General features: G+C 43.7%; 1 protein-coding gene across 6 annotated transcripts in view; it reads left to right on the top strand.

The window, feature by feature from the left end:
- Positions 1 to 22,790, top strand: part of PITPNM3 (PITPNM family member 3) — a 357,167-nt gene that overhangs the window by 292,133 nt on the left and 42,244 nt on the right. For all 6 annotated transcript variants that reach the window (XM_065573372.1, XM_065573369.1, XM_065573367.1 and 3 more), the window contains 3 exons: positions 5,771 to 5,890; positions 15,257 to 15,438; positions 18,824 to 18,996. In XM_065573372.1, the coding sequence (XP_065429444.1) occupies positions 5,771 to 5,890; positions 15,257 to 15,438; positions 18,824 to 18,996 (475 nt within the window). The remainder of the gene's footprint in view (positions 1 to 5,770; positions 5,891 to 15,256; positions 15,439 to 18,823; positions 18,997 to 22,790) is intronic.

Raw genomic sequence — 22,790 nt, 5'->3', positions numbered from 1 at the left:
TGGCAACTGGATAAAACCATCAAATTCACCTCTAAATATATAGGTCTCTAGTTATAAAATATGTACAGTATAATTCAGTGAAACTGGACCGGGAGTCGGGCTTTCAGTTCTATTCCTAGCTATGCCACTGACCTGCTGTGTGACCTGGGCAAGTCACTTAATGTGTCTGTGCCTCAGTTTCCTCTCCCACCCTTGCCTCTCTTGTTTACTTACTTTACAAACTCTTTGGGGCAAAGGACTGCCTTACTCTTACAGTGGGAGGGCTAGCTATCCAGACTATGTGCCCATCTGAGACCACAGGCATGTACTCAGGGTGGCTAGCCCCACCTGCCACTCATGCCACTATAGTGACATTCTCTTTTTAGCAAACTAGCTCTCATCGAGCTAATGCAGGTATGTCTCTTTGAGGTGGGACTCACTCCTCTAGCTCCAAGTGTAGATGTACATACTCTAAGTGCTACTCTAACACTAATAATCATCATCAAGATGAGAGTTGTCATGGTAAGTGCAATGAGATGCCATTAATCCTTCACAAAACATTCTGTTAATGTATTGTTAAGGTTCGGTGTAGCCAGGTGGATTTTCAGTTCTTTGTGGTGTGCATCAGAGGGGATACTATTTTTAAGTTAAAAACTCACCTGGGATGTGGGAGAGCCCTGTGTTGCTTGGTTCAGAGCAGTGACTTGAATCTGAGGCCTTGTCTACACTAGCAAGTTTCTGCGCAGTAAAGCAGTTTTTTGCATTGTAACTCCCAAGGTGTACACACTGCCAAGCCACTTCGTGCGCAGAAAGTGCGCAGTAGCAGCACTGTAAAAAACCCACCCCGACGAGAGGTGTACAGCTTTCTGTGCCGGGGGTACAGCACTGCAGTGCCAGTGTAGACACCCTGGTCGGTTACAGCGCTGCGATTGGCCTCCAGGAGGTGTCCCACAATGCCTGTTCTTGCCTCTGGTTCTTGCCTTTGGTCATCGGTTTGAATTCTACTGCCCTGCCCTCAGGTGACCAACCGGGAGCCCCACCCCTTAAATTCCTTGGGAATTTTGAAATGTTGGAATGTTTGCTCGGTGACGCGTGCAGCGGTCTCAGTGCATCTTTCCAGGTGACCATGCCAGCTTCACACACCAGGCGATCCACCTCTTGGAGCAATGCCGAGCTGCTGGACCTCATCAGCATTTGGGGAGAGGAGGTTGTCTAGTCCCAGCTGCGCTCCAGCCGTAGGAATTATGATACCTACAGACAGATTTCACAATGAATGACAGAAAGGGGCCATGACCGGGACACACTGCAGTGCAGGGTCAAAGTGAAGTAGCTGCGGAATGCCTACCATAAGGCGCGAGAGGCAAACTGCTGCTCTGGTGCTGCGCCCACAAGCTGCCAGTTCTACAAAGAGCTGGACACGATACTCGGTGGCGACCCCACCTCCGCTGCGAAGGCCACTGTGGATACTTCGGTGTCTCGTGTGCCAGTCGAGAGTGGACCGAGCCAGGAGGAGGAAATCTTGGACGAGGATGGGGAGGGGGACCCAGAGGCAGAGGACGACTCGGAGGTCAGAGATGCATGCAGCCAGGAGCTCTTTTCTACCCTGGAGGAGGCTAGCCTATCTCAGCTGTCAGAGCTTGGAGAAGCGCAAACAGGAGAGGAGGCCCCGGTAAGTGGCTTTAATTTTTGGGAATGGCTGAAGTGAGTTTTGGGGGGTAGGAGGGTTGCAGAAAGCAGGCTTGTGTTTGTACGATGCGCATACCACCACATGCCTAGTTTGAGCGGCGGAACAGGATGTTGATGGACTCCCTCACTTCACGGGAATCTGCCTCAGAGATCTCCACAAAACTCTTATGGAGATACTGGGCAGTCCGCTGTCGTAGGTTCTTCGGCAGAGCTGCTTTGTTTCTTGCTCCATTAACAGTATCTTTCCTGCGCCGCTCTGCCGTCAGGGTGTGGGGGGACCATTGCTGCACACAGGCGAGCTGCATAAGGGCCAGGGCGGCAGCCGCAGTCTTGGAGAAAACCCTCCCTTGACTCCCTGTTCACCTCAGCAGGGGATATCTTCCATAATGAACACAGCCTGTGGAAAATGTGGGGACAGGAATTATTATAAGCTCCCCCCCCCCCAGTGCTGGCTCCCCCCAAGAGCCATGTGCCCAGTGTATAGTACGGTCCTGGAACACTGATTTCCCCTGCCCCTGCGGTTACTCACCATTTTGGGGGTCTTGTGGCTCATGTGTGTTTGCCTGGGGTCAGCCAGTTAGTGACAGGTCTGTGAATAGTGGCTGTGTTTTAAATCACTGAATCAGTGATCTGTGTGTTGCAAACAATACTGCTTCTGTAAAAGGTTGCATTTTGGCTTCACAGAGATTACCTTGGGAACCCAGCCTCCCTCTTTGTTATCGCCGGCTGAACAGCTGTGCAGAATGAGAAAGCGGCCCCGAAGAACTAAAGAGGACTTTCTGCGTGATGTCCTGATGCACTCTGCGGCCGAAAAACAAGAATTGAAAGAGTGGCGGGACAGCGAGAAGAGGGATCGAAAGGAGAACGCAGCGCGCCAGAACAAAGCCACGCAGCGGCTCTTAAACATTATGGAGCACCAAGTGGACACGCTCCAGGTGCTACTAGCACTGCAAACTGAGCAGCTCTGTGCCCGCCTTCCCCTGCAGCTGCTGTCGCCCCCCAGACACCGGCAACACAGGTGTTATTCATACCAACAAGGGTACCAGTTGGTATGAATGTTAATGGCTGCTCCCCTGTCACAGTCCAGCACTAAGGACTTTCAGTACCCACTGCACTCAACACCCATCCCTCTGCAGTTTAGCCCTGCTGAAGTACAGCACCTGCTGCATTGTACTCTAAAGGAGAAGGTTGGATATGATACCTGGACATACACAAGTCTTTAACTGTCCCGGGACCCCACCTCCTCCTGTGACCCTCCCTTCCCCCATCCCCCTCAGTGCTGATATGTTGTTGTTTTTTGTCTCTGTCCACTGGTGGTGGTGGTTTAATAAAAGAATTGTTTTGGTTTGAAAGCTATCTTTATTCTATTAATTGAAAGCAAACAGAGCCCTGCAAAGCAACAGGCAATTTTCTTAAACCTTCATCGTGCATAGTCTGCACCAATCACAATCACCTCCTAGAATTACAAGCACTGCACTCCCGAGCATAGCAACAAATATTAGTGGCTTACAACTTCAAATTGCTGCCTCAAGGCATCCCCGATCCTTATGGCCCTGCGCTGCACCCCTCTAATAGCCCTGGTCTTTGGCTGTTCAAATTCATCCTCTAGGCGCTGAGCCTCAGCGGTCCAGCCCTGAGTGAAGCTTTCATCCTTCCCTTCACAAATATTATGGAGCGTACAGCACGCGGCTATAAGTATAGGAATATTGTCATCAGCCAGGTCCAGCCTCCCACAGAGGCAGCGCCAGCGGGCCTTTAAATGGCCAAAGAACACTCCACAGTCATTCTGCACTTGCTCAGCCTGTTGTTGAACAGCTCCTTGCTGCTGTCAAGTTGCCCCATGTATGGCTTCATAAGCCACGTCATTAAGGGATAGGCAGGGTCTTCCAGGATCACAATGGGCATTTCGACTTCCCCTACGGCTATCTTATGGTCTGGGAAGAAAGTCCCTGCTTGGAGCTTCCTGAACAGGCCAGTGTTCCGAAAGATGCGTGTGTCATGCACCTTTCCGGACCAGCCTGCGTTAATGTCCGTGAAATGCCCACGGTGATCCACAAGCGCCTGGAGAACCATAGAGAAATACCCCTTCCGATTAATGTACTCGGTGGCTATGTGGTCTGGTGCCAGAATTGGAATATGCGTGCCATCTATCGCCTCTCCGCAGTTAGGGAAGCCTATTTGTGCAAAGCCTTCCATAATGTCACACACGTTGCCCAGAGCCACGGTCTTTCGGAGCAGGATGCAATTAATGGCCCTGCACACTTCCATCAACACAAGTCCAACCGTCGACTTTCCCACTCCGAACTGGTTAGCGACCGATCGGTAGCAGTCTGCAGTAGCCAGCTTCCACAGTGCAATCACTGTGCGCTTCTCCAACAGCAGGGCAGCTTTTGTTCTCGTGTCCTTGTGCTGCAGGGCTGGCGTGAGCTCATCACACAGTCCCATCAATGTGGCTTTCCTCATCCGAAAGTTCTGCAGCCACTGCATGACGATGTGATCCCACCACTCAATGCTTGTTTCCTGAGCCCAAAAAGCGGCATTCCACTGTGGTCAGCACCTCTGTGAACGCCACAAGCAATCTTGTGTTGTAGCTGCCATGCCTGATGAGATCAATGTTGAACTACTCTTGCCTTTTTGTAGTTTAAGGAATAACTCCACTGCCACTCGTGACATGTTAGTGAGAGTGAGCAGCATATTGGTCAATAGTGCAGGATCCATTCCTGCAGACCAAAGAGGCAAAGCGCGCAGTACACAAACCGTTGAAAGATGGCACCAAATGCGGACGGAAGCACAGGGATTGCTAGGATGCGAAGCAATGCATCACAGGATATTGGGACAGGACCCAGGATGCCCTGTGGCCCCCTCCGCCTTCCCACAACCCCTAGCGGCAGAAGAGGAAGAGATGCTCTGTGGGATAGCTGCCTAGAGGGCACTCCTCCGCATACTGCTGCAAGTGCCGCAAATGTGAACATGCTATTGTGCACACAATCCCTTCAGCATTCTCTGAGCGGCGCTGAACCTGCTGGCGCTGTAACTCTGCCAGTGTAGACAGATTCTGAGTCTCCTGCATCCATTACCACTGGGCTATTGACTATTCTCAGGGGCGGGAGGGGAGTTGCCCACCCTCTCTCTGTCTCTTTGTGGTTCTGACCAGAAATTCCATTCTGGACCCAAGGAACCTTCCCGACAAAAGTTAAGTCTAAACTCATCTGTTCACACATACAGTTTCGGTGTTGATGCATCTGCATTTATTTTGGACCAAAAATAAGTTTTGTTGAAAAATCCCTGACCAACTCTAGTCATGATCGTAGTGGGGAAATTCATGCCTGGGGGTGGGTATTGTATTGGGTGTGACTGTTGCTTATGTTGCAATTTTGTGGGGAAATACACTTGAACAACCTTAACTCTGTCAAATAAGAGTGTGGGATTATAGAGAGATGGGAAAAATTACAAATCTCTGCCACCACGCTAGTGAATTCAGTTTCCCTAAACGCTACAATCTCACCCTAGTGCTATAGTCTGAATCATAAGAAAGTATATACCTGTGTGAAATCTGTCCATTGGTACTTCATTTCACAGTTTGGGTCACTTGCTTTGACCAGTGAATGACAGCGTATTTCTGCTTGCAAATCTTTGCTAGAAATCCAGTTGAGAACCCTCTTGATATCTGGGAAGAAATGAACAACCCAACCTGTGTCTGCGGGGTGCATTAAATGGAGTGAAGCATGATCAGCCAGGTTCTTTAGGGATCCAGACCCTTTGTGCTGGATTCTGGCTTTAAGGAGCCAGCAGGGATTGCGGCTAGTGCTGGGGAATTCCCTTCTGGTGTAAAGCTGATGGAGGCAGCCCCTGTGCCAGCCTTTGGCATAGGGTGTGTGTTGGTGGGGAGAGGAGGAGTGGCAAAGTGGCTATATCTATCCCGCACTGTAATGGGATCCACCAAAAACTTTGCAACCCTCGGCTGCTGCAGGCTAGTCCCCAGGACCAGGGAGCTGTAATCAGGCTCCATGACGCCACCCCCCCCCTTGCCTCCTGTTTTGAGTCCGTGACTCTGGCTGATAAATATCACTCTGTCTGACTCACATGAAATCTCCTATTCCTGCAGGTGTGCCTCATCGGTGACTGTGTTGGAGGAATTTTGGGGTTTGATGCCATCTGCTACAGTGCTGGCACCACGGGCGAGAGTCAAAACAGTAGCAGGAGAGGGAGCCTCGGCAGCATGCAGGTAAAACTCCCATAGGTTCATTCCCTGGATGGAAGCCAACTGGCACTATAAGCAGCTTTCTGCGAGAACAAATACAAAGGGTTGGTAGATTGCAGTAGTGCTGAATATTTCAGCTGTTATTTTCAAGGAAAAAGTCCACTGATGTATAGGAAAACGTTCCCACTTTGGGTTTAGAGTACTTGCAAGTCGTTAACAAATGCTTTATTGGCCAATCCATGGGGTGGGGTCATGGAGTGCCTTTCAGTGTATCCCTAATTGTGATTTTTATGGTACCCGCGCCCAATAATCTCCGCCAGCTCCTGTCTATTGCTAAAATCTGCTGTTTTTTATTTTTCACCATAGTGTCTGGAATTCTTAATGCTGCTGCTAGAGGCTAATGTTGCATTAAGCCATGCTCGGGAGTGTATTTTAATGGCTCATCGAAAGCGCGCCTTGGTTACACTGGGGAATGCCAGTCAGCTGAGGGTCGTGTGAACGGAGCACTAAGCACACTCGGGAGTCTCTAAATGAATCCTGTTCTAATGAGAATCTCTAAATTCAGATCATTTTTGAGATGTAAATCTGCTTTAGAAAGTAGTTTGGGGTAGAAAAAAGCAGAATTAGGTTCTTTTATTACTATTATGTTAATGTCTGTGTTGCATTATTGATGTACTATTTAAGAAAAAAAATCAAAGATAAATTTAACTAATCTTATGTAGTCTGAACGAAGTTTCTGGGGCCTTGAGAGGCAGTGGGTATGTCTTCACTGCACACTAAGCCTGGGTTCTCACTCAAGTTTAAGCCCAAGCTCCCCCTTCCGTCCACGTGCAAATCAATCTGATTCGGGTCAGCAAGCACTCAGGCCCTGGATGCAAGGTCTCCGCTAGTGGGGTTGGTCAGGCCCCAAGTCACACTGCGACTTGGATCCAAGCCCTGTTGTTTTGGCGTGTGGACACCACTCAAGCCCCAGACCCAAGTCAGAAGCTCTGCGTAGTGCAGTATGGATGTACTAGCAAGGTTGTGAGACCCAGATCCACACTGTGGACACTCAAGTGCAGGCTTGAAAACACCGAGTCCACAATCCCAGGTGTCTCAGACCCCGATTTACAATGCAGTGTAGACATGACCAGTTGACAGGGTAGTGGTCTAGGTAGGGTTCAAGAGATGTGGGTTTTATTCCTGGCTCTGCCATGGGCTTATTATGAGATTCTGGGCCAGATACTTCATCTTTTGGTTCTTCAGTTTCCCTATCTCTACAATGTGGATAACAAGACTGACTTCTTTTGTTCAGCACTTTGAGATGTATGGATGAAAAGTGCAATATAAAAGCTAAATGGTATTTTCATTCAGAAAAAAAGACATCCTCCTAATACTTGTGGGAAAGGAAATATTCCTAAAACAAATTACCCCATAGTTACATTGCTGAAATTTCTCAGCAGCTAGCCATTCTAGCACCGCAGATTGTCCTGTCACTCAACATTGTGAAGAAATGCAAATCGTAGGACCCTATCCTGCAGTCGGATGCCCAAGAGCTTCAGTGGGATTCCGCAGGGGCCATCATGAATCCTGCTGCAGGATTGGATCTTGGAAGTGCAAATTATTGATACTCTTTTTAAAATGGAAATGTTTTCAGGATAACAGTCACTCTTTTGGCTTGGCCAGTAGCTTGACTCTCATCATTCCCTTCACTTTATCCTCCCACTCTGTTCCTTTCTTCCTCCTCTACTCCTTTATTTCCCCTTTCTCTTCTCTGTATTTACTTCTTGTCATGATACCCACTTTCCTCTCCCCCTGCCCACACTTTTCTTTTACCCCCTTTCCTTTTGATCCTCTCACCACACCTATTCATCTATTTCCCCCCGCAGCAGGAAATATTAAACAAACAGAACAAAACAAAACACTTGGGGTGAAATCCTGGCCCTATTGAAGTCAAAGGCAGTTTCACCCTTGGTATATCATCATCATTGATTGGAGCGTGTGGCTGGTCTGTACGTCTATCTGGGCTTTATGGGTGGCTTGGGGTGCTTTGAACTTTTCCCTTCTCTTACACAGACCGATTGAGAGCACTTAAATAGGATCCAATTTGTTTCCTGGAATAGAAGTTCAAAGCGACTTTGCTGTCTGCAGAGAACAGTTGAGCAAAACAGTCAGGCTCCAGGCAGAGGCAGGGCCGGCTCCAGGCACCAGCCCAGCAAGCAGGTGCTTGGGGCGGCCAAGGGGAAGGGGCAGCAGGTTGGGCTGTTCGGGGCAATTTGGAGGCGGGTCCCTCTCGGAGGGAAGCACCTGCCACCGAATTACCGCTGCCGAAGAAGAAAGCGGTGCGGTGGAGCTGCCGCCGGAGTGCCGCCGATCGCAATTGCGATCGCGGCTTTCCCCTCCCCCCCCCCCGCCTCTTGGGGCGGCAAAAACCCTGGAGCCGGTCCTGGGCAGAGGGACGTGGCGTTTGTCTGAATTTTGGCAATCCGAGCAGTGCTGGTAGGAGCAGAAGGTCCTTACGTGAGAGGAAAGGATGCTACTATATGTGCAGCATTTATGTTTATTATATTTCACCTGCAAAGCAGACTTGTGAAAGATCAACTGAAAGCAATTGTAAGGAACCTTTCGAGCTTATTCTGTTGGATTTAGCACCTGGTCCTGAAAGATGCTCAGAAGCTGTTGTCAGGTAGTTCATGCCTCTCAGGACTGGGGCATGTAAGGAGGAGATAGTTGTAAACGATATCTCTGTTGTTTGTGACCGAAAGTTGGTACTGATGTTTGTTTGCTGGCCTAGGCGGAATATGAGTTTAGTGGCCCTTAATCTATATCATAAAAGCAGCCATTAACATTCATACCAACTGGTACCCTTGTTGGGAGGCCTAGCCCAGAGTGGATCTCCGAAGAGAGGCCAAGGATCAAATAGGCATGGATTTTGGTGGAGAGGAGATGATTTTTAGTTCTGTAAGATCTCCAGGGGAGGGGTTGTCTCTTGTCTGTTTGTAGTACACTCAGCTCCCCATCCCACTAAGACCATTGGGTGTTACCTTTATATAAATGTTTATTGATGATAATGCCCGTGTTTTTACTTCTTCTTGGGATAAATAGAAGTCAGTTTCCTGGGTTCTTTGTGCTAGCAAAAGGCATCATAACAAGTTTACATAATTATTTGTACTGTGGCAGTCCTCACAATGTGTTAGGTGCCTTCCAAACACAAAGCAGGACACCGTCCTTGCCCCAGGAGCTTACAGTCTAATCAGACAGATAGGTAGAGAAGATGAAATATGAATTCCAGATATTCTTCCTTTGAATAACTATCAGCTGCCCTCAGCTGCCCCTGCCTAGCAATTTACTGGTGTTTCAGTAGAAATGGATCTTAAGGAGTGGTTTGGGGCGGAGGGTGGGGGGTAGATTTTTGTTTTGCCAATCCCAAGGGTATTTGTGAAATGAAATTAATTGGGTATGAGGATGGGAATCTTATACTCTGAATTGTAACCAGAGAAGAATTTTATGGCCTGATTATGAACCCTGAAAATAGAATAAAATTAGGTTTATATAGCTCCCTTCATACTCCAGTTATTCCGAAGTGCCTTATAACAATAAGTTAGAGAAAGGGTACTACAGAGACCATTATGTTCTCTGAGTAGCGCACAGCCTTGAGCATTAGGAGTATATGTTTATATATTATGGCAATGTAAATAGGGAATTATAATAGAAATACCAATCAAAATTCACCTGCAGCAGCATTGGAATGTGCCACTGTAATTTCTCTGCAGTATTTTGGGTTCCAATATGCCCAGAATAACCAGTGGAGAATTACAGTATGAGTTCTCATCATACACAGAAAAAAATACGTGTTCCCATTGCCTATCATGTATAAGCCTTACTAGACGAGTATTTGAGGAGTTCACTATACATTCTAAGGTAGTATAGGGAAATAAGTACATTCTGCTTTGACCGGATTAATAGTAGTAATAATACCTAGCTCTTATATAGCAGTGTACGTCCGTAAATATCAAAGTGCTTTACAAAGGAGGTCTGCATCATTATCCCCATTTTACAGTTGGGGAAACTGAGGCACGGAGCGGGAAGGTGATTCAGACCAGTGGCAGAACTGGGAATACAGCTCAGTTATCCAGAGTCCCATGACAGGACCCTCCCCCACTAGAACACACTGTCTCTTAGAAGAGAATTCTGTTCTCTCTTGCTGATGCTGTTAAAATAGCATTCTGAAGCATTCAAGATCTTATTGAAAGACGTTTGTTTGACAGGGTTTTAGGAGGAGGCTCAGGGTTTGCTTCTAGTACCAATAAAGGGGTGGAAAGGAGTTTTTGTAGGTGGCTGGTTGAGCTTCTGTTGAATTGATTATTTTAATGCTGCTGAGATTTAATTGTATTACCGGCATGTTAGGGCGCCTAGAGCTTTGGAGAGTGGTGTTTAGTTATTAATTAAGTTGAAATAACTAAATAGTCTCTTCCGCAATCATCTCAGCTTTCTTCTAACAGAGTATGCTTGGTCATTTCCCCCCCCCCCCCCCCATAGTTTAATTTGTTTTGCAGAATAGTTTCCAAGTACGGTTAAAATAAATGTAGCAATTTGGCACAATGTTCCCATGCAGTGTATGAGAGACAAATGGCCATGAATCTGACCCCAAGTAGTTAAACTAATGAGATTTGAACTCCAGCAAAGCTTTTCAGCTAATCTTTGGAGGCGTGAATGTATGTTGTTTTAAATTTAAAAAAAACAACCCATGTATTTAGAATGAGATTAAATGTAACAAGTCATCTTTGCCTTAGCCTCAGTGCGTTTAGGCATTTTGGCACAATATAGTCTCTAAATACTGGTGATGTTACATGCTTCTGCCCTTCTTGACAGATGGATGGAGATATTGCGGCAAACGTGATACAGAACTCAGTTACAATTGCAAAGGACTGGATGGCTTAAGGGGATCCATTCCTGAGTAACAGAACCTGTAGGTTACCAGCTAATATCTAGCTTGGGTCAGTAGTACCAAAAAGCCTTTCCAGTCTAAAGGCTGTTTAGTAACATACATGAACTGAATTTGATCCCAGTCCAAATCCCATTGGGCAGGTTGTCCACATGATGAAAGCCAACCTTCTAATGGGTATTACCGGGCTCCCTTGCTTGCCTATCTCAGCAGAAGGACTAGTTGTTGAATGCACACATTAACAAAGCTGCCCTCTTAGTGGTCCCTCCAGGGCAGAGTTGAAGTCTCTTTTCTTGAGAATGTGGGCAAGTTTACAATGAAGCTGTATATGTTCTGGAGATAAACAGGAGTTCGCTGCGGGGTTGTGCATCTGGAATAATTCACCTGTAATGGATTCACATACAGATTTGAAACAATAATAGGCCTATCCACACGCTTGCTGAGAAGCATTTTCCTTGTGGCATATAGCGGCCTCAGATTTGTGGGTCCATTTTGGCTGCACTGCCTTATCAGAGAGGTTTTGACTTCAGGGCTATGAACCCCTTAACTCTGAATTTCTTTCTCTTTGTGGTTCAAGAAATGTAGGTGCAAATTCCCAGTTCTGCCACAGACATTCCGTGTGACCTTGGGCAAGTCTCTTAATCTCTCTGAGCCTCAGTTCTGTCTGTCTCATCTATTTACATTGTAAATGCTTTGCAGAAGGACTGCTGTCACTGTGTTAGTACAGCACCCAGCACAGTGTAGCCTTGATCTCAGCAGGGGCCTCTACTGTAGTAAACCATAAACAATGATTTTGAAAACATTTCAACATGACACCATTATGTCCCCGGGAGGACCCTGAGGGGAGCAGTGTGACAGAGAACGGAAAGCAGGGGCAGAGGAGAGTTGTGTAGGGACAGGGGGTAGGATTCTGCCCTCAATGAGGTCACTAGAAAAACTGCCACTTACTTCACTGGCCTGTGGAAGATAGAGAAAGAAGAAAGTTACGAAATAGTTAATCCCTTCTCCATCCAGACTTGTTCATTCCTTCCACACAACCCCCTCCCTCCTCAAAACCTCATCTGAAATGCATGTGCTTTGGCAGCTACATAAAATGTAATCTAAAAACTAGGTGATATTGGGGTTTCCTCCTACTCTGTTGAGTAAAAAAAAAAAGTGCAGTATCTTGTTAACTTAGATTAGTTTTTGTCACTAAAGAAAAGAGCTACCACATCTGAACAGAATCCAGCTCGAAGAACTACATCATATCCAGTAAATAAACACACACAATGGAAATGCCAACTTAACCATGGTGGTGGCAGCCCTGCAGCGGGAGTTTGGATGTTTTTCCACTCAGTATTGGTCTCAGATCATCAAACTGTGCAAATAGTAATCTCACAGTGATTGCCTTGTGACCCAGCAGAAGAAACCTGGACACAGGTTTTAATGATGCTCAGTGGGCAACTGTGAACTGCTGCCAATTTCCAACAGACTGAAGAGACCTGTAACTTCCAGTGCCACTGGTCATTCTTTTACTGAACATTCAGTTGAGCTAGTTCAGTGGTAGCACAAGGTAGTGTCTAAATATTGCTTAGAACCAGCCCAGCAAAATATACACCTCTACCCCAATATCACGCAACCCGATGTAACACGAATTCGGATATAACGCGGTAAAGCAGCGCTCCGGGGGGGACGGGGCTGCACAGTTCGGTGGATCAAAGCAAGTTCGATATAACGCGGTTTCACTTATAACGCGGTACAATTTTTTTGGCTCCAGAGGACAGCATTATATCGGGGTAGAGGTGTATGTGGGATTAAATAGAAATAGGTGTGTTTGTGTTGCGGTATTGCCAACTCCATGTATTCAAAAATCGAGTCTAGCCCCTAAGAAAATGAGATTTTAAAAAATTGGATTGATTGGCCTTCTGGCTTTTTATTTTAATTAATTTAATTTGGCTATTTTGGAGATTTTAGGCTGCACATTTGCAAGCCTCTCTGCACCCAGGAGGACTAGAAACTTATTTTTTAAACAAAATATTAAGATTTTTGTGTATTCACATGACTTCAGGGTCTTGGACTTTAACACAAAATATTACAAGGCTCCTGATAAAATTGTGAAAGTTGGCAACCTAATGATATTTTCTGAAACTATCTTCACAGTGCTTAGATGATGTGACAATGAGAATTATAAAAAAGCTTATTATTCAATCAGATGTTTAAGTGCTGTATCCAAAACCTGTTGAAGTTAATGAATTGCAGGAGGTATGTCTAAGGCACTAAATTATTTTGGTGTGTGTGTGTGTGTGTGTGTGTGTGTGTGTGTGTGTGTGTGTGTGTGTACAGGAAGGAAAATTCATCAAAATTATGAATTTTAAGCAAAGATTGCAGCATATTTGTGGAAAGCAAATTTCAAATTGTTATATCACAAATACATTGTCTATTTACAACACAGTTGCTTGTGGACAAGCTACAGAACAAGATCTCTTCACAGAAGTTATTAGGCAAATAATTTTGAATAATCAATTTGAGATAATCCTGGTCTGTTCACAAAAATCTTATGAACAGGAATAGAAGAGAGATTCAGTGAGTATTCAGGAGCTGTCCACGGCAATAATTCCTTTGCTGCTCAGAATTGCTGCTTTGTTAACAAGTGCTGCAAAAGGGACCTGTAAAAATAAAAATCCAGCCAGGAAGCATTTTGGCGAAAGGCATTTTGACTTTGAGAAGTTCACTGTTTTTCTGTTAAGATTGTTAGTAATTCTTATGGTACCGAGAGTTTCACTGTAAGCTTGTATGTTGATTTGCTATGCAGATAAGAGATTCAAAGGCAAATTTAAAAATATGATAAGTTGCGTAATAAGAATTGAGTGGAGACTCTATTGTTCTCCACATTAACACACACAAAGCTCATGTTAAGCAACTAACTTTATTTTAACTTTACATCTACCTATCGCACGACACAGAGCCCACTCATAGCTGCAACCGGCAGCTCTTTGTTCTGATCAGCATTCAGGGCCCCATATTCCTATGTGAAGAATGATCCTTTGAAATCCTTTTGTTTGAAACCCAGCACGGCGCAGCTCCTCTACACAGGAACTAAGGGATGGGGCTAGCTATGGCATTACAGATAGCTGCAGTTTTAAGCCAGAAGTGTCCTGGGTACTGAGGAACATTAACAATGGACTTGGCACCATCTGAATTTTGCTGCAAGTTTGATGCAGTTAACAGGAAAACTTTCCAAGAATTCTAACTGCATGTTATTTCTGATTTATAGTGATTTTTAGTTGTACTGCAGGACTAATTGTTTCTATGAACATGGTGGTACAAAACTAATCTTTTGCAAAAGTCATTAAGATGATGATGGTTATATCATATCAGCCCATGAATGGTAATACTGCATAATATGAGCTAATAGGATATGGGTGAAAACTGATAATTACACAATTACAAGAGGTTCTTTGTGTCAGAAGGTTTTCTCCATGCACGGTACCAATTTTCACATGCTTGTAATTCTGTTAAAATAGATGTTAGGTATTTTCACCCGTTCTTATTTGTTGAAATCAAGTTTAAAAAAGATTACATTTGATTCAGACACAATAATTGCATATGACCAAATCCCTGGAGGCCTTAAGTAGGCAGATCTTACGTATTCACTGCAGGATTCAGCCATTGGAATTTGCTTCGACAAGCAGGACTTCGCTTGTATATTGCCCGCTGAAATCAGAGCAGGGTTTCAGGGGAAAGATGGTTATTAAAAGAGCTAGTAAAATGAACAAACTGCTTCATGTTCAATCCTATTTAAAGTGGTCTCTGCAATATATAGGCACTGCTGGCCTCACTGTGAGTGGCAAGTGCTCGGTATCTTTGAAAATCAGGCCTCACATCCACGGGCAGGGCCGGCGCAACCCATTAGGCGACCTAGGCAGTCGCCTAGGGTGCTACAATTTGGGGGGCGGCAACCACAGCGGTATTTCAGCGGTGGGACCTTCTGCCGCCTCTGTGAGGGGTGGCATTTCGGGGCGGGACCTTCCGCCGCCTAGGGCGGCAGAAAAGCTGGCGGCGCTCCTGTCCATGGGGCATGTAGGGCTATTCCGTTAATGTATTTCAATGTATTCTGTGCACTTGGACCAAGGCCGCTTATGTCTGTCTATTATTTAAAGGGCACTCAAAGGACCACTGAGGTCAATGGAATCTGGACTTCTGATCGGGCCCCAAGCCCAGGAGGGGGTTACCAGGGTTAAAGTTGTCATACAAGTGACCCTCCCATTAGCTGCCCTTCTCCCCCCAGTTTGCATGACACACAGCTAAGACAGACATCAGGCCTTTTCTCAGCCTCCTTATTCTTACCGTGGTAGAGATGGCAGCTAACAATTCTACCCTCTGTTGGATAATACAAGACAACTATACAAATAGAACTGCTTCATATTAGCTGTGTTTTATTTTGGTCACTCTTTTAATCTCCCTTTTGCTTTGTTCATTCTTTGAAGGATAATCCCCTCTTAGCAGAGGATTCCAGTCTGGGTGGCAGCAAACGCCTAAGCAAAAGTAATATTGACATTTCGGGAATCATGGAGGATGAGGAGCCAAGGCAACCGTTGCCAAGGAAACAGAGCGACTCATCCACTTATGACTGTGATACTATATCCCAACACCATGCTTTCCTGTCTAGGTAACTAGTCCTTCATTCAGTAAAAGCAATAGGATTGCAATTGAATGTGGAGTATTAATACAGCCAATGTGAGAGTAATGGCTTCATTTATATAACCCATGTAATATGTTGCTGCAGACTTAGTTTAAGCCTTTGCAAGCTACTCCAGAAAAATGTAGACATTTAATTTTTGGAGGGTGGGGCATTGTTTTGGACCCACTCAGCTGTATTTTTTAATTCAACTTTTGTTGACTGGTGTGAATTTTGAACGCAGAAACTGAATGCAAAAAATCCCAGTTTTTATAATGCACCTCTCACAAGTCAAATCAAATGAAGACTTGGCATTTTTTTGGAATTTTTTTAATTGTTATTATTTAGCCCCATCTAACTTTCATTAGAGGCTTTGCATGATTCTCTAGAGAATTAGGAAATTGACTTTTGGTGCTCCCAGCTGTCTACAAACTATTCAAGCTTTTTTGAAAACCTCCATAAATCTTCAATTTAAATGAATAAAAAGTAATCTTTAAAGGAAGCTTACTTAGCTTCCCTAAATCCTAAAAAAGAAACCTTTTAACAATATATCTAGCAGGGAAGGTTCATCATTTCCTTTGTCTGTCTGTCTCTCTGTCTTTACCTACCTAGTTTGACTGCTTGCTCGAGTATCTGTATCCTTTGTGCTTTATTTTTTCTTTCTGTTTGTTCTTTCTTCCTTTGTTTCGTTGGGGGTGATGCCGATAGAGAGAAAAGCCCCATTGTGTGCTCCCAAGTTTCAGTTCTGTGAGAGCTCAGGTACAGTGCAGACTTGCCACAGTGCTGTACACCAGCCTGCCTGTTTTGTCAGTAATAGCTCAAGGTAATTTTATTCTATCTCTTTGGCTGCAGTCAATGCATTCTTTGCTTGGGTTCCTTGATTATTCTGTTGGTTTTCACATCAATGTGCTGCTGCTCCTTTCTGGATGCCGTGTCCTTACATTTTAAAGTACCTTCCTGCTTCAACAAAACAATGTGTCTTTTTCCATTTGTCTGCGACAGAGAATTTGTCAAGAATTCTAGTCCATCACTTTTAGCTCCCTGTGTAGCAGCAAGAAACTCCCAGGCTATCTAATCTGAACTCTCCATTCAACCCATTGATAATAGAATCTGGCTCAACTGAACTAATTTATCAGGTTTTGGCGTCTGATCTCTCTTGCTTACAAATTGAAACATCAAAATATTGGCATTCTTCTTTTCCTAATACCTATAGAATATATTTGCATGTTAGCTGCAAAATAAATCTATTAAAGAAAATCCCCCCCCTCAAGTACATTATTTATGTTTTCACAAAAGAAAAAAAAAGCCCATCTTTTTATTTAAAAAAAACCAGGATAAAAATAACAGTGGTATGCCCGTGTTCTAATGACAAGCATTTGATCTTCAGTCTTTGTTCATCAAAAGCAGACAACGACATTCTACACCTAGAGATTTATTAGTTCAGAGAAATATGAAAGGGAACATAATAGAGCTTGAAATGTGAAGATAGAGAATCATTTGATTAGCATTAATAATGTTAAATGACCAAGTAGTTCTGAATGATCTTTTTGCTATAATTTTTGCCTAATCTGATTGATTTAAATAGTAGAACCCAGCTATATTTTAGCTTGGATGAAGAGGTGGGTATTGGCAGAAATGTAGTAAAGAGAAGGGTTCTTGTCAGAAACGTATTTCATACTCATGGGGAAAACAAGATAATACAAAAAGCAATACAACAGTCCTCCTTAAACCTTCCATGTTTCAGTTTCTAGGTATTTACAATTGTTTTAAACTGAAAACTATTAAACTTATAAGTACATTTTTGCCTATGCTTAAGCCCCCCCCCCCCGAACATTTTACACCCCACTCAGATTTCTGACTCTTTAACCACCAGGTTTGCACAAATCTATTGCAAGGTAGCATGGAAATGCACAGATTGAGGATGAAAAATATTCTGAGACATTTTTTAAAAAATCAGTGTGTTCTCCCAGCATGTGCAGCAATTTAAAAAGTTTCAGTTTTCTACATATCAGTTCCATTAACAATTATTGTTGTTTTTTAATTTAGAGATGTTATCCCAGTTTGGATAATGAGATGACTGGGATACCTCCTAAGCATGGAAACTTTCTTGTTCTGTATACTTTGACATGTTTGCCTTGGCTACTTTGTGCTAGCTTCTCTTACCTTGTAGTGTAGCAATGACGCAACATGGGGCCAATAATGCAATCTAGGGATGGAGTGGTAACTTTGCACTGCCCAAACAGAAGATGAGTTTGACTCCTGGATTCATTCTATTCTGCATGACTGTAAACTCGGGGGCACTGTAGGGGTGCTAAACTCTGTCCCTAGTGGTTTGAGTTCAAAGTGTCTTATCTCGTCTCAATGAGAAGATCAGGTACAACATTGATGGGCCCAAGGCAGTACCATTAAGTTCTCAGGTTGGAAAAAAGGCCTGGTCTTTTACTCTGCGTGTAGGACTGTGAGCCAGGGACTCCTGACTTCTAATCCTGGCTGAACCTCTCATGTGCTGTACGGTCTATGGTAAATAATCTGAGGCCAGATTTTCAAAAGTTGATAAGCACCCAGAACTTCATTGGCAGTCAGAATATCCTGCATCTCTTAAAATTAAACTCTCGATTTCTCTGGGCCTGGCACACCACCATTCTGATTTGGGAGCATTTTACACCAGCTGCACAGACGTGAATAGCGAAGTAAGATGCTTGTCAGTAGAGAATCCATGTTCTCTAAAAAAGGGGATAATGATACTTACCTGCCTCAACTGTTGGTGGTTTGAGGGTTAATGTAAAGTTTGTAAATCACTCAATGCAGATTAAAAGCTAGACTGCTGCTTATTATTAAGTAGATAGCTGCAAAGCGGGGGGTGAAAAGTCAGAGAAACTCTCATGGACATGAAGATCCTTGTAACACCCAAAACTCTCATGTACAATGACATTTTTGAGTCAGATTCTTACACAACTTGGGTCCATTACAATTTGCAGCAAACGCTTTTTCAGTGAATTCCTGTGTGTGGCTTTAATTATTATTTTTTGGGGGGTGTGGGGGAGTAGTCCTGAGTCATGCAATGCCCACACAGCTGTCTTCTATGCCAAGTATTTTAACTGCAGGGAATTACTGATCTTTGACAGTAGCAAATTTACTATGTAGCTGCATCAGAAAATAAAATATTCCAGATGACTGTAACAGAAAGAATGGGAAGCCATTATGGTTAGGGTGTGGCTCTGCTGTATGAGTGTCTCATTATTAAAGCAGAATATCTGGACCTACAGGCCGAGACTGGAGTTTTCTAAGCAGCCCCTTTTTGAAGTAGAGCCTTTGCCCAGCAAGATGGAAAGGGACCCCTGGTTTATTGTTAAGTCAATCCATTTTCCTTGTTCAGTATCCACGCGAGTGTTATGAAGAACGATGCAGACTTTCCTCCTATGAGCAGCTCCAGTCTCTCAGAAGTAAACCTGGGACGGTTTGAATTTGAAGTTTCAGATTTCTTCCTGTTTGGATCACCACTTGGTTTAGTACTGGCCATGAGGAGTACTGTTCTGTCTGGACTGGATGGTAAGTGCTTTTCAAGATTTGAATACTGGCTGCTTAATGGCCAGTATGGGCAAAGAGAGGTACACACTGTTCCATTAAGCAAAATTAGAGATGAGACAGCAGATGAATTCCTACCTGTAATGGACCAGCATGCTAAAGGTCCCGATTCAGCAGGGACATAAATGTAGGGTTGCCAATTTTGGTTGGACGTATTCCTGGAGGTTTCATCACATGACATAATTTTTAATTAAAGATTAATCTTTAATTCCTGGAGACTCCAGGACAATGCTGGAGGCTTGGCAACCTTATGTAAATGCCTTCTTAAGCAGTGACACTTGCACTGTTTTGGTATACAGTATTTGTACACAAGGGTCCAAATCCTGCTCTACTATTTACCAATGTAAATTCAGAGTAATTTTAATGAACCCAGTGCAACTAAGCAGAATATGGCTTTAAAGTGTAACTTGCATAATTTTAGCTTTCCATGGGGAGCAAATTCAGCCCCTAAGATAAGTGGGCTCAAACTGATTGGGCCCAGAAGTATTGAGAAATGGTGCAAATACAAATTGTAGCCACCTTGCTTAATCTCCTCTCGATTTGCTTTTTGGACTGTACTCACCTGTTTTTGTTTTCTTGGCAGGTAAGCTGTGCTCATTTTGTACATCAGTCATGACAAACTGGGGCATGTTAGGGTACTATACCATTTACACCTGTTTTCTGACCCATTCGCCCCTCATGTGCAACTCATACCACTGCTGGCTATGCATTTCAGTGTTGTACTGTTACATAAATGTAATTGTAGGAACAGTCCCTGAAAAAGTGCCCCAGAAAATCACCTCAGAATTTGGCCCAGAGACTTCCATGTGATTTGTACCCCTTATTCCAGGTTGCATTTGGATGAGTCTGGGTCTTATTTGTGATAGTCACAAACCTCTTTTTCCCCTTTAGTGATGGCCTAATACCCAGTGAAGTAAAAAAAAAAAAATTTTTTTTTAATACACACCTGGATATTTACACTATTTCTGGTGACTCACCCCATTCTCCGGAGACAAGTTGTATCCTTTGAATTTTCACGCTGTGTCAGGTTCTGTTAGCATAACACCTGTAGGCTGCAATGTGCGAAATAATGTGTCCGAGCTCTGTGGCAGGTGACAAATGTGAGAACATGCAGAAACATGTGGTAGATGAATGTATAGCTAGATGGTCTTCAGGGTTAATTTCTGGTTTTGTTTAAACCTACGACAGATGACTGTGATAAACATAAGAAGCTCCTACTGACTGTCCATTACAGCTGCTCGAAAAGTTTCCAATGAAAATTTTTGCCATTTAAAAAAAAAAAAAAAAAAGTAGTTTCATCCAAAGTGAAACGTTTTGCAGTAATATGCAATTTTAAATGAAAATTTCATTGGGAAGGTTTCTCAGGTGAAAGATGGAATTTAGAGGGAGAGAGAGAGAGAGCATGTGCTACATTCCAGGTCAGTGCCTTGACTATCCGACTACTGGCTACTCTGGGGTGGGCCTCGCCCTCTCTTTCTCTTTTTGTGTTTTTTTTTTCACAACAGTTTTCTAAAGGTCTTGGTTTTGTTCTTCATCGGAATGAAAACAAATTTCAAAACCTGAATGTTTCATGAAATGGAGTTGTTTTCTGGCCACCCTTACTATCTATCTACCTACCTACCTACCTGTTGCCAGTAGCAAAATATAGAAACCACAAAGATCTTTCTATTGCCACTTGCGTGTTTACTACCAATATGATATTTGTACTTTCAAATCTCCTACAATACCCCAGTTTTTATTGGTTTTAAGGCCCAATCCAGCAATGTACTTAAGATGCTGCTTAACTTAACTTAACGTGAAGCACATGAGTCGTTCTATTGTCTTCAGTGGGGCTACGCCGGGTACTTAGATGCTTTTCTGGATCAGGGCCATAGTCTTCTAATCTCTCTTGCTTTCAGTCCTTCTCTCCTCACTATCCGAGTACAATGCTGGAACAGTGCAACCGTCATCGCTTCAGGCACTCTGGAATACTGAACAGCAACGTGCTGCTAAATTAACAGACAGTATTTTGAATTATTACAAATTATTTCTCCCAATTAGCTCTCACTTCCGTCCTCCCTCAAATATCCTGCAAGGAGCTGCTTTTGAGAGCAACCTTTCTGACCAGTATTTCAAAGACATTTTGAGCACGAGCAGAGTCTACGTGCAACGTGAAGTGTTGTCAGTCCTCAGAGGGAGGTTCTTGTTAGGAGAATTCCATGGGGGGGGGGGGGGGGAGGGGAAGTTGAATCGTGCTGCCAAAAGGAAAATGTGTGACCAGAAGGCTCCTGTCATGCATATGGCTGAAGTTAGTAAAGTGGTGGAGTCAGAGTCACTTTTCATTGAGATAAGAGGTAGAGAGCAGAAAACATGAGAAATATAAGGCTAGACGTCCTGTCGTTTTTTATTTAAAGTTTTATTTTGTGTTTTTACTAATTACTAAAATGAAATATTTTATGAGTTCGTGGGCAAAGGAAAATTTGCCCAATGGATTGTGTATTTCCTGCTGCAGAATGGGACCGCATGGCGTAGTGGGATGCTGTATAATGTATACACACAATATATATATAATATCTGTCATGTGCTCAGGCATCCTAGCTTTGAATGTTGATTTTTCTTCTGTGGTAGTAGGAATCTAGCTAAAAAGTGAACTTTGGTTCCAATTTTTGCTATCCTTTAAAGGGGTCTTCTATTTTCCCTCTCTCCCCCACATTCAACATTCCCCTGACACTCCATAGCAATTTTTAATGTCCTCTCCTGCAGTTAGTTCTTTCTTTGCTCTTCCAATTGTCTAGTCACAGTTCTCATCCTCTAAATCACAAATCATTTACAGCTCAATTTCATACTCTTCCACCTTCTATATTCCTCATTCAGGGTTTTCTAGTCCATCAAAGCTTTCCCAAAGTTTGATATTCTCTAGCACTCACACTCTTCTCAGCATGCAGACCGTGGCCTCAGAGCTTTATGGGTAACTTTTTTCATCTAAAGCTGACCAATTACTTTAGCTAGTTGCCTCATTAAGTATTTGGAACTCAATCCATCGAACTGCTGAAATGGATACATCTCATGGTCTTCCCAAAATAATGTCAGTGACCAGAAACTCTGTAGGGACTAGCAAAGTTTTCTACTGGATCCTCTGCTTGGAGCACTACAGACAATCTCTTAAGGACAGTGAAAGCTTTGCACCGAGTTTTAGCTTGTCATGCTTTCAAAATGTTCAAAGAACTGCAATTTTTTTTAAAAAGACCCAAAAATGGCAATTATAGAAACACGGCAGCCATTTTGTAAGCATTAATTAATCCTTACAATCCAGTTATGCTCCCTCAAACATTCACACAGGGAGCATAAAAAATGGACAGAGGAAACCGAACCAGAACATATCAGATAAGGTTACACATTCAGTTACACTTTAGTAATATAGGCAAATGATATGCAATGAATAATACATAAAACATTTGATAGGCTAATGAGTAGCCCATATTCAGGTACTAATGGGAAGGGGGAAAGAGTGTCTTTAGCAAACACTCTGATTATCTCCTCCCACTCCCAGAGGATAAGATCCCAGAGTACAGGATCTGCATCTCCATGACATACAACTCAGGAGAATAGGGTTTTTTAACTCCAGATGAACTAGAGAGGTCAGTAAAAGAAAGGGGTGAACTTAAAGCCTACACTGTATTTTAGAAATTTGTCAATGAATCCATGAGCTACTTACTACTCCTTGCACCCAACACATTCACTCTTGGAGATGCCTGATTGGGGCACATTTTCCAGTAGTG

Source organism: Chrysemys picta, chromosome 19 (genome assembly GCF_011386835.1).
Source record: "Chrysemys picta bellii isolate R12L10 chromosome 19, ASM1138683v2, whole genome shotgun sequence".
Taxonomy (NCBI): domain Eukaryota; kingdom Metazoa; phylum Chordata; order Testudines; family Emydidae; genus Chrysemys; species Chrysemys picta.
Note: the sequence above shows the minus strand (reverse complement) of the source record. Positions and strands in the feature narration are given on the sequence as shown.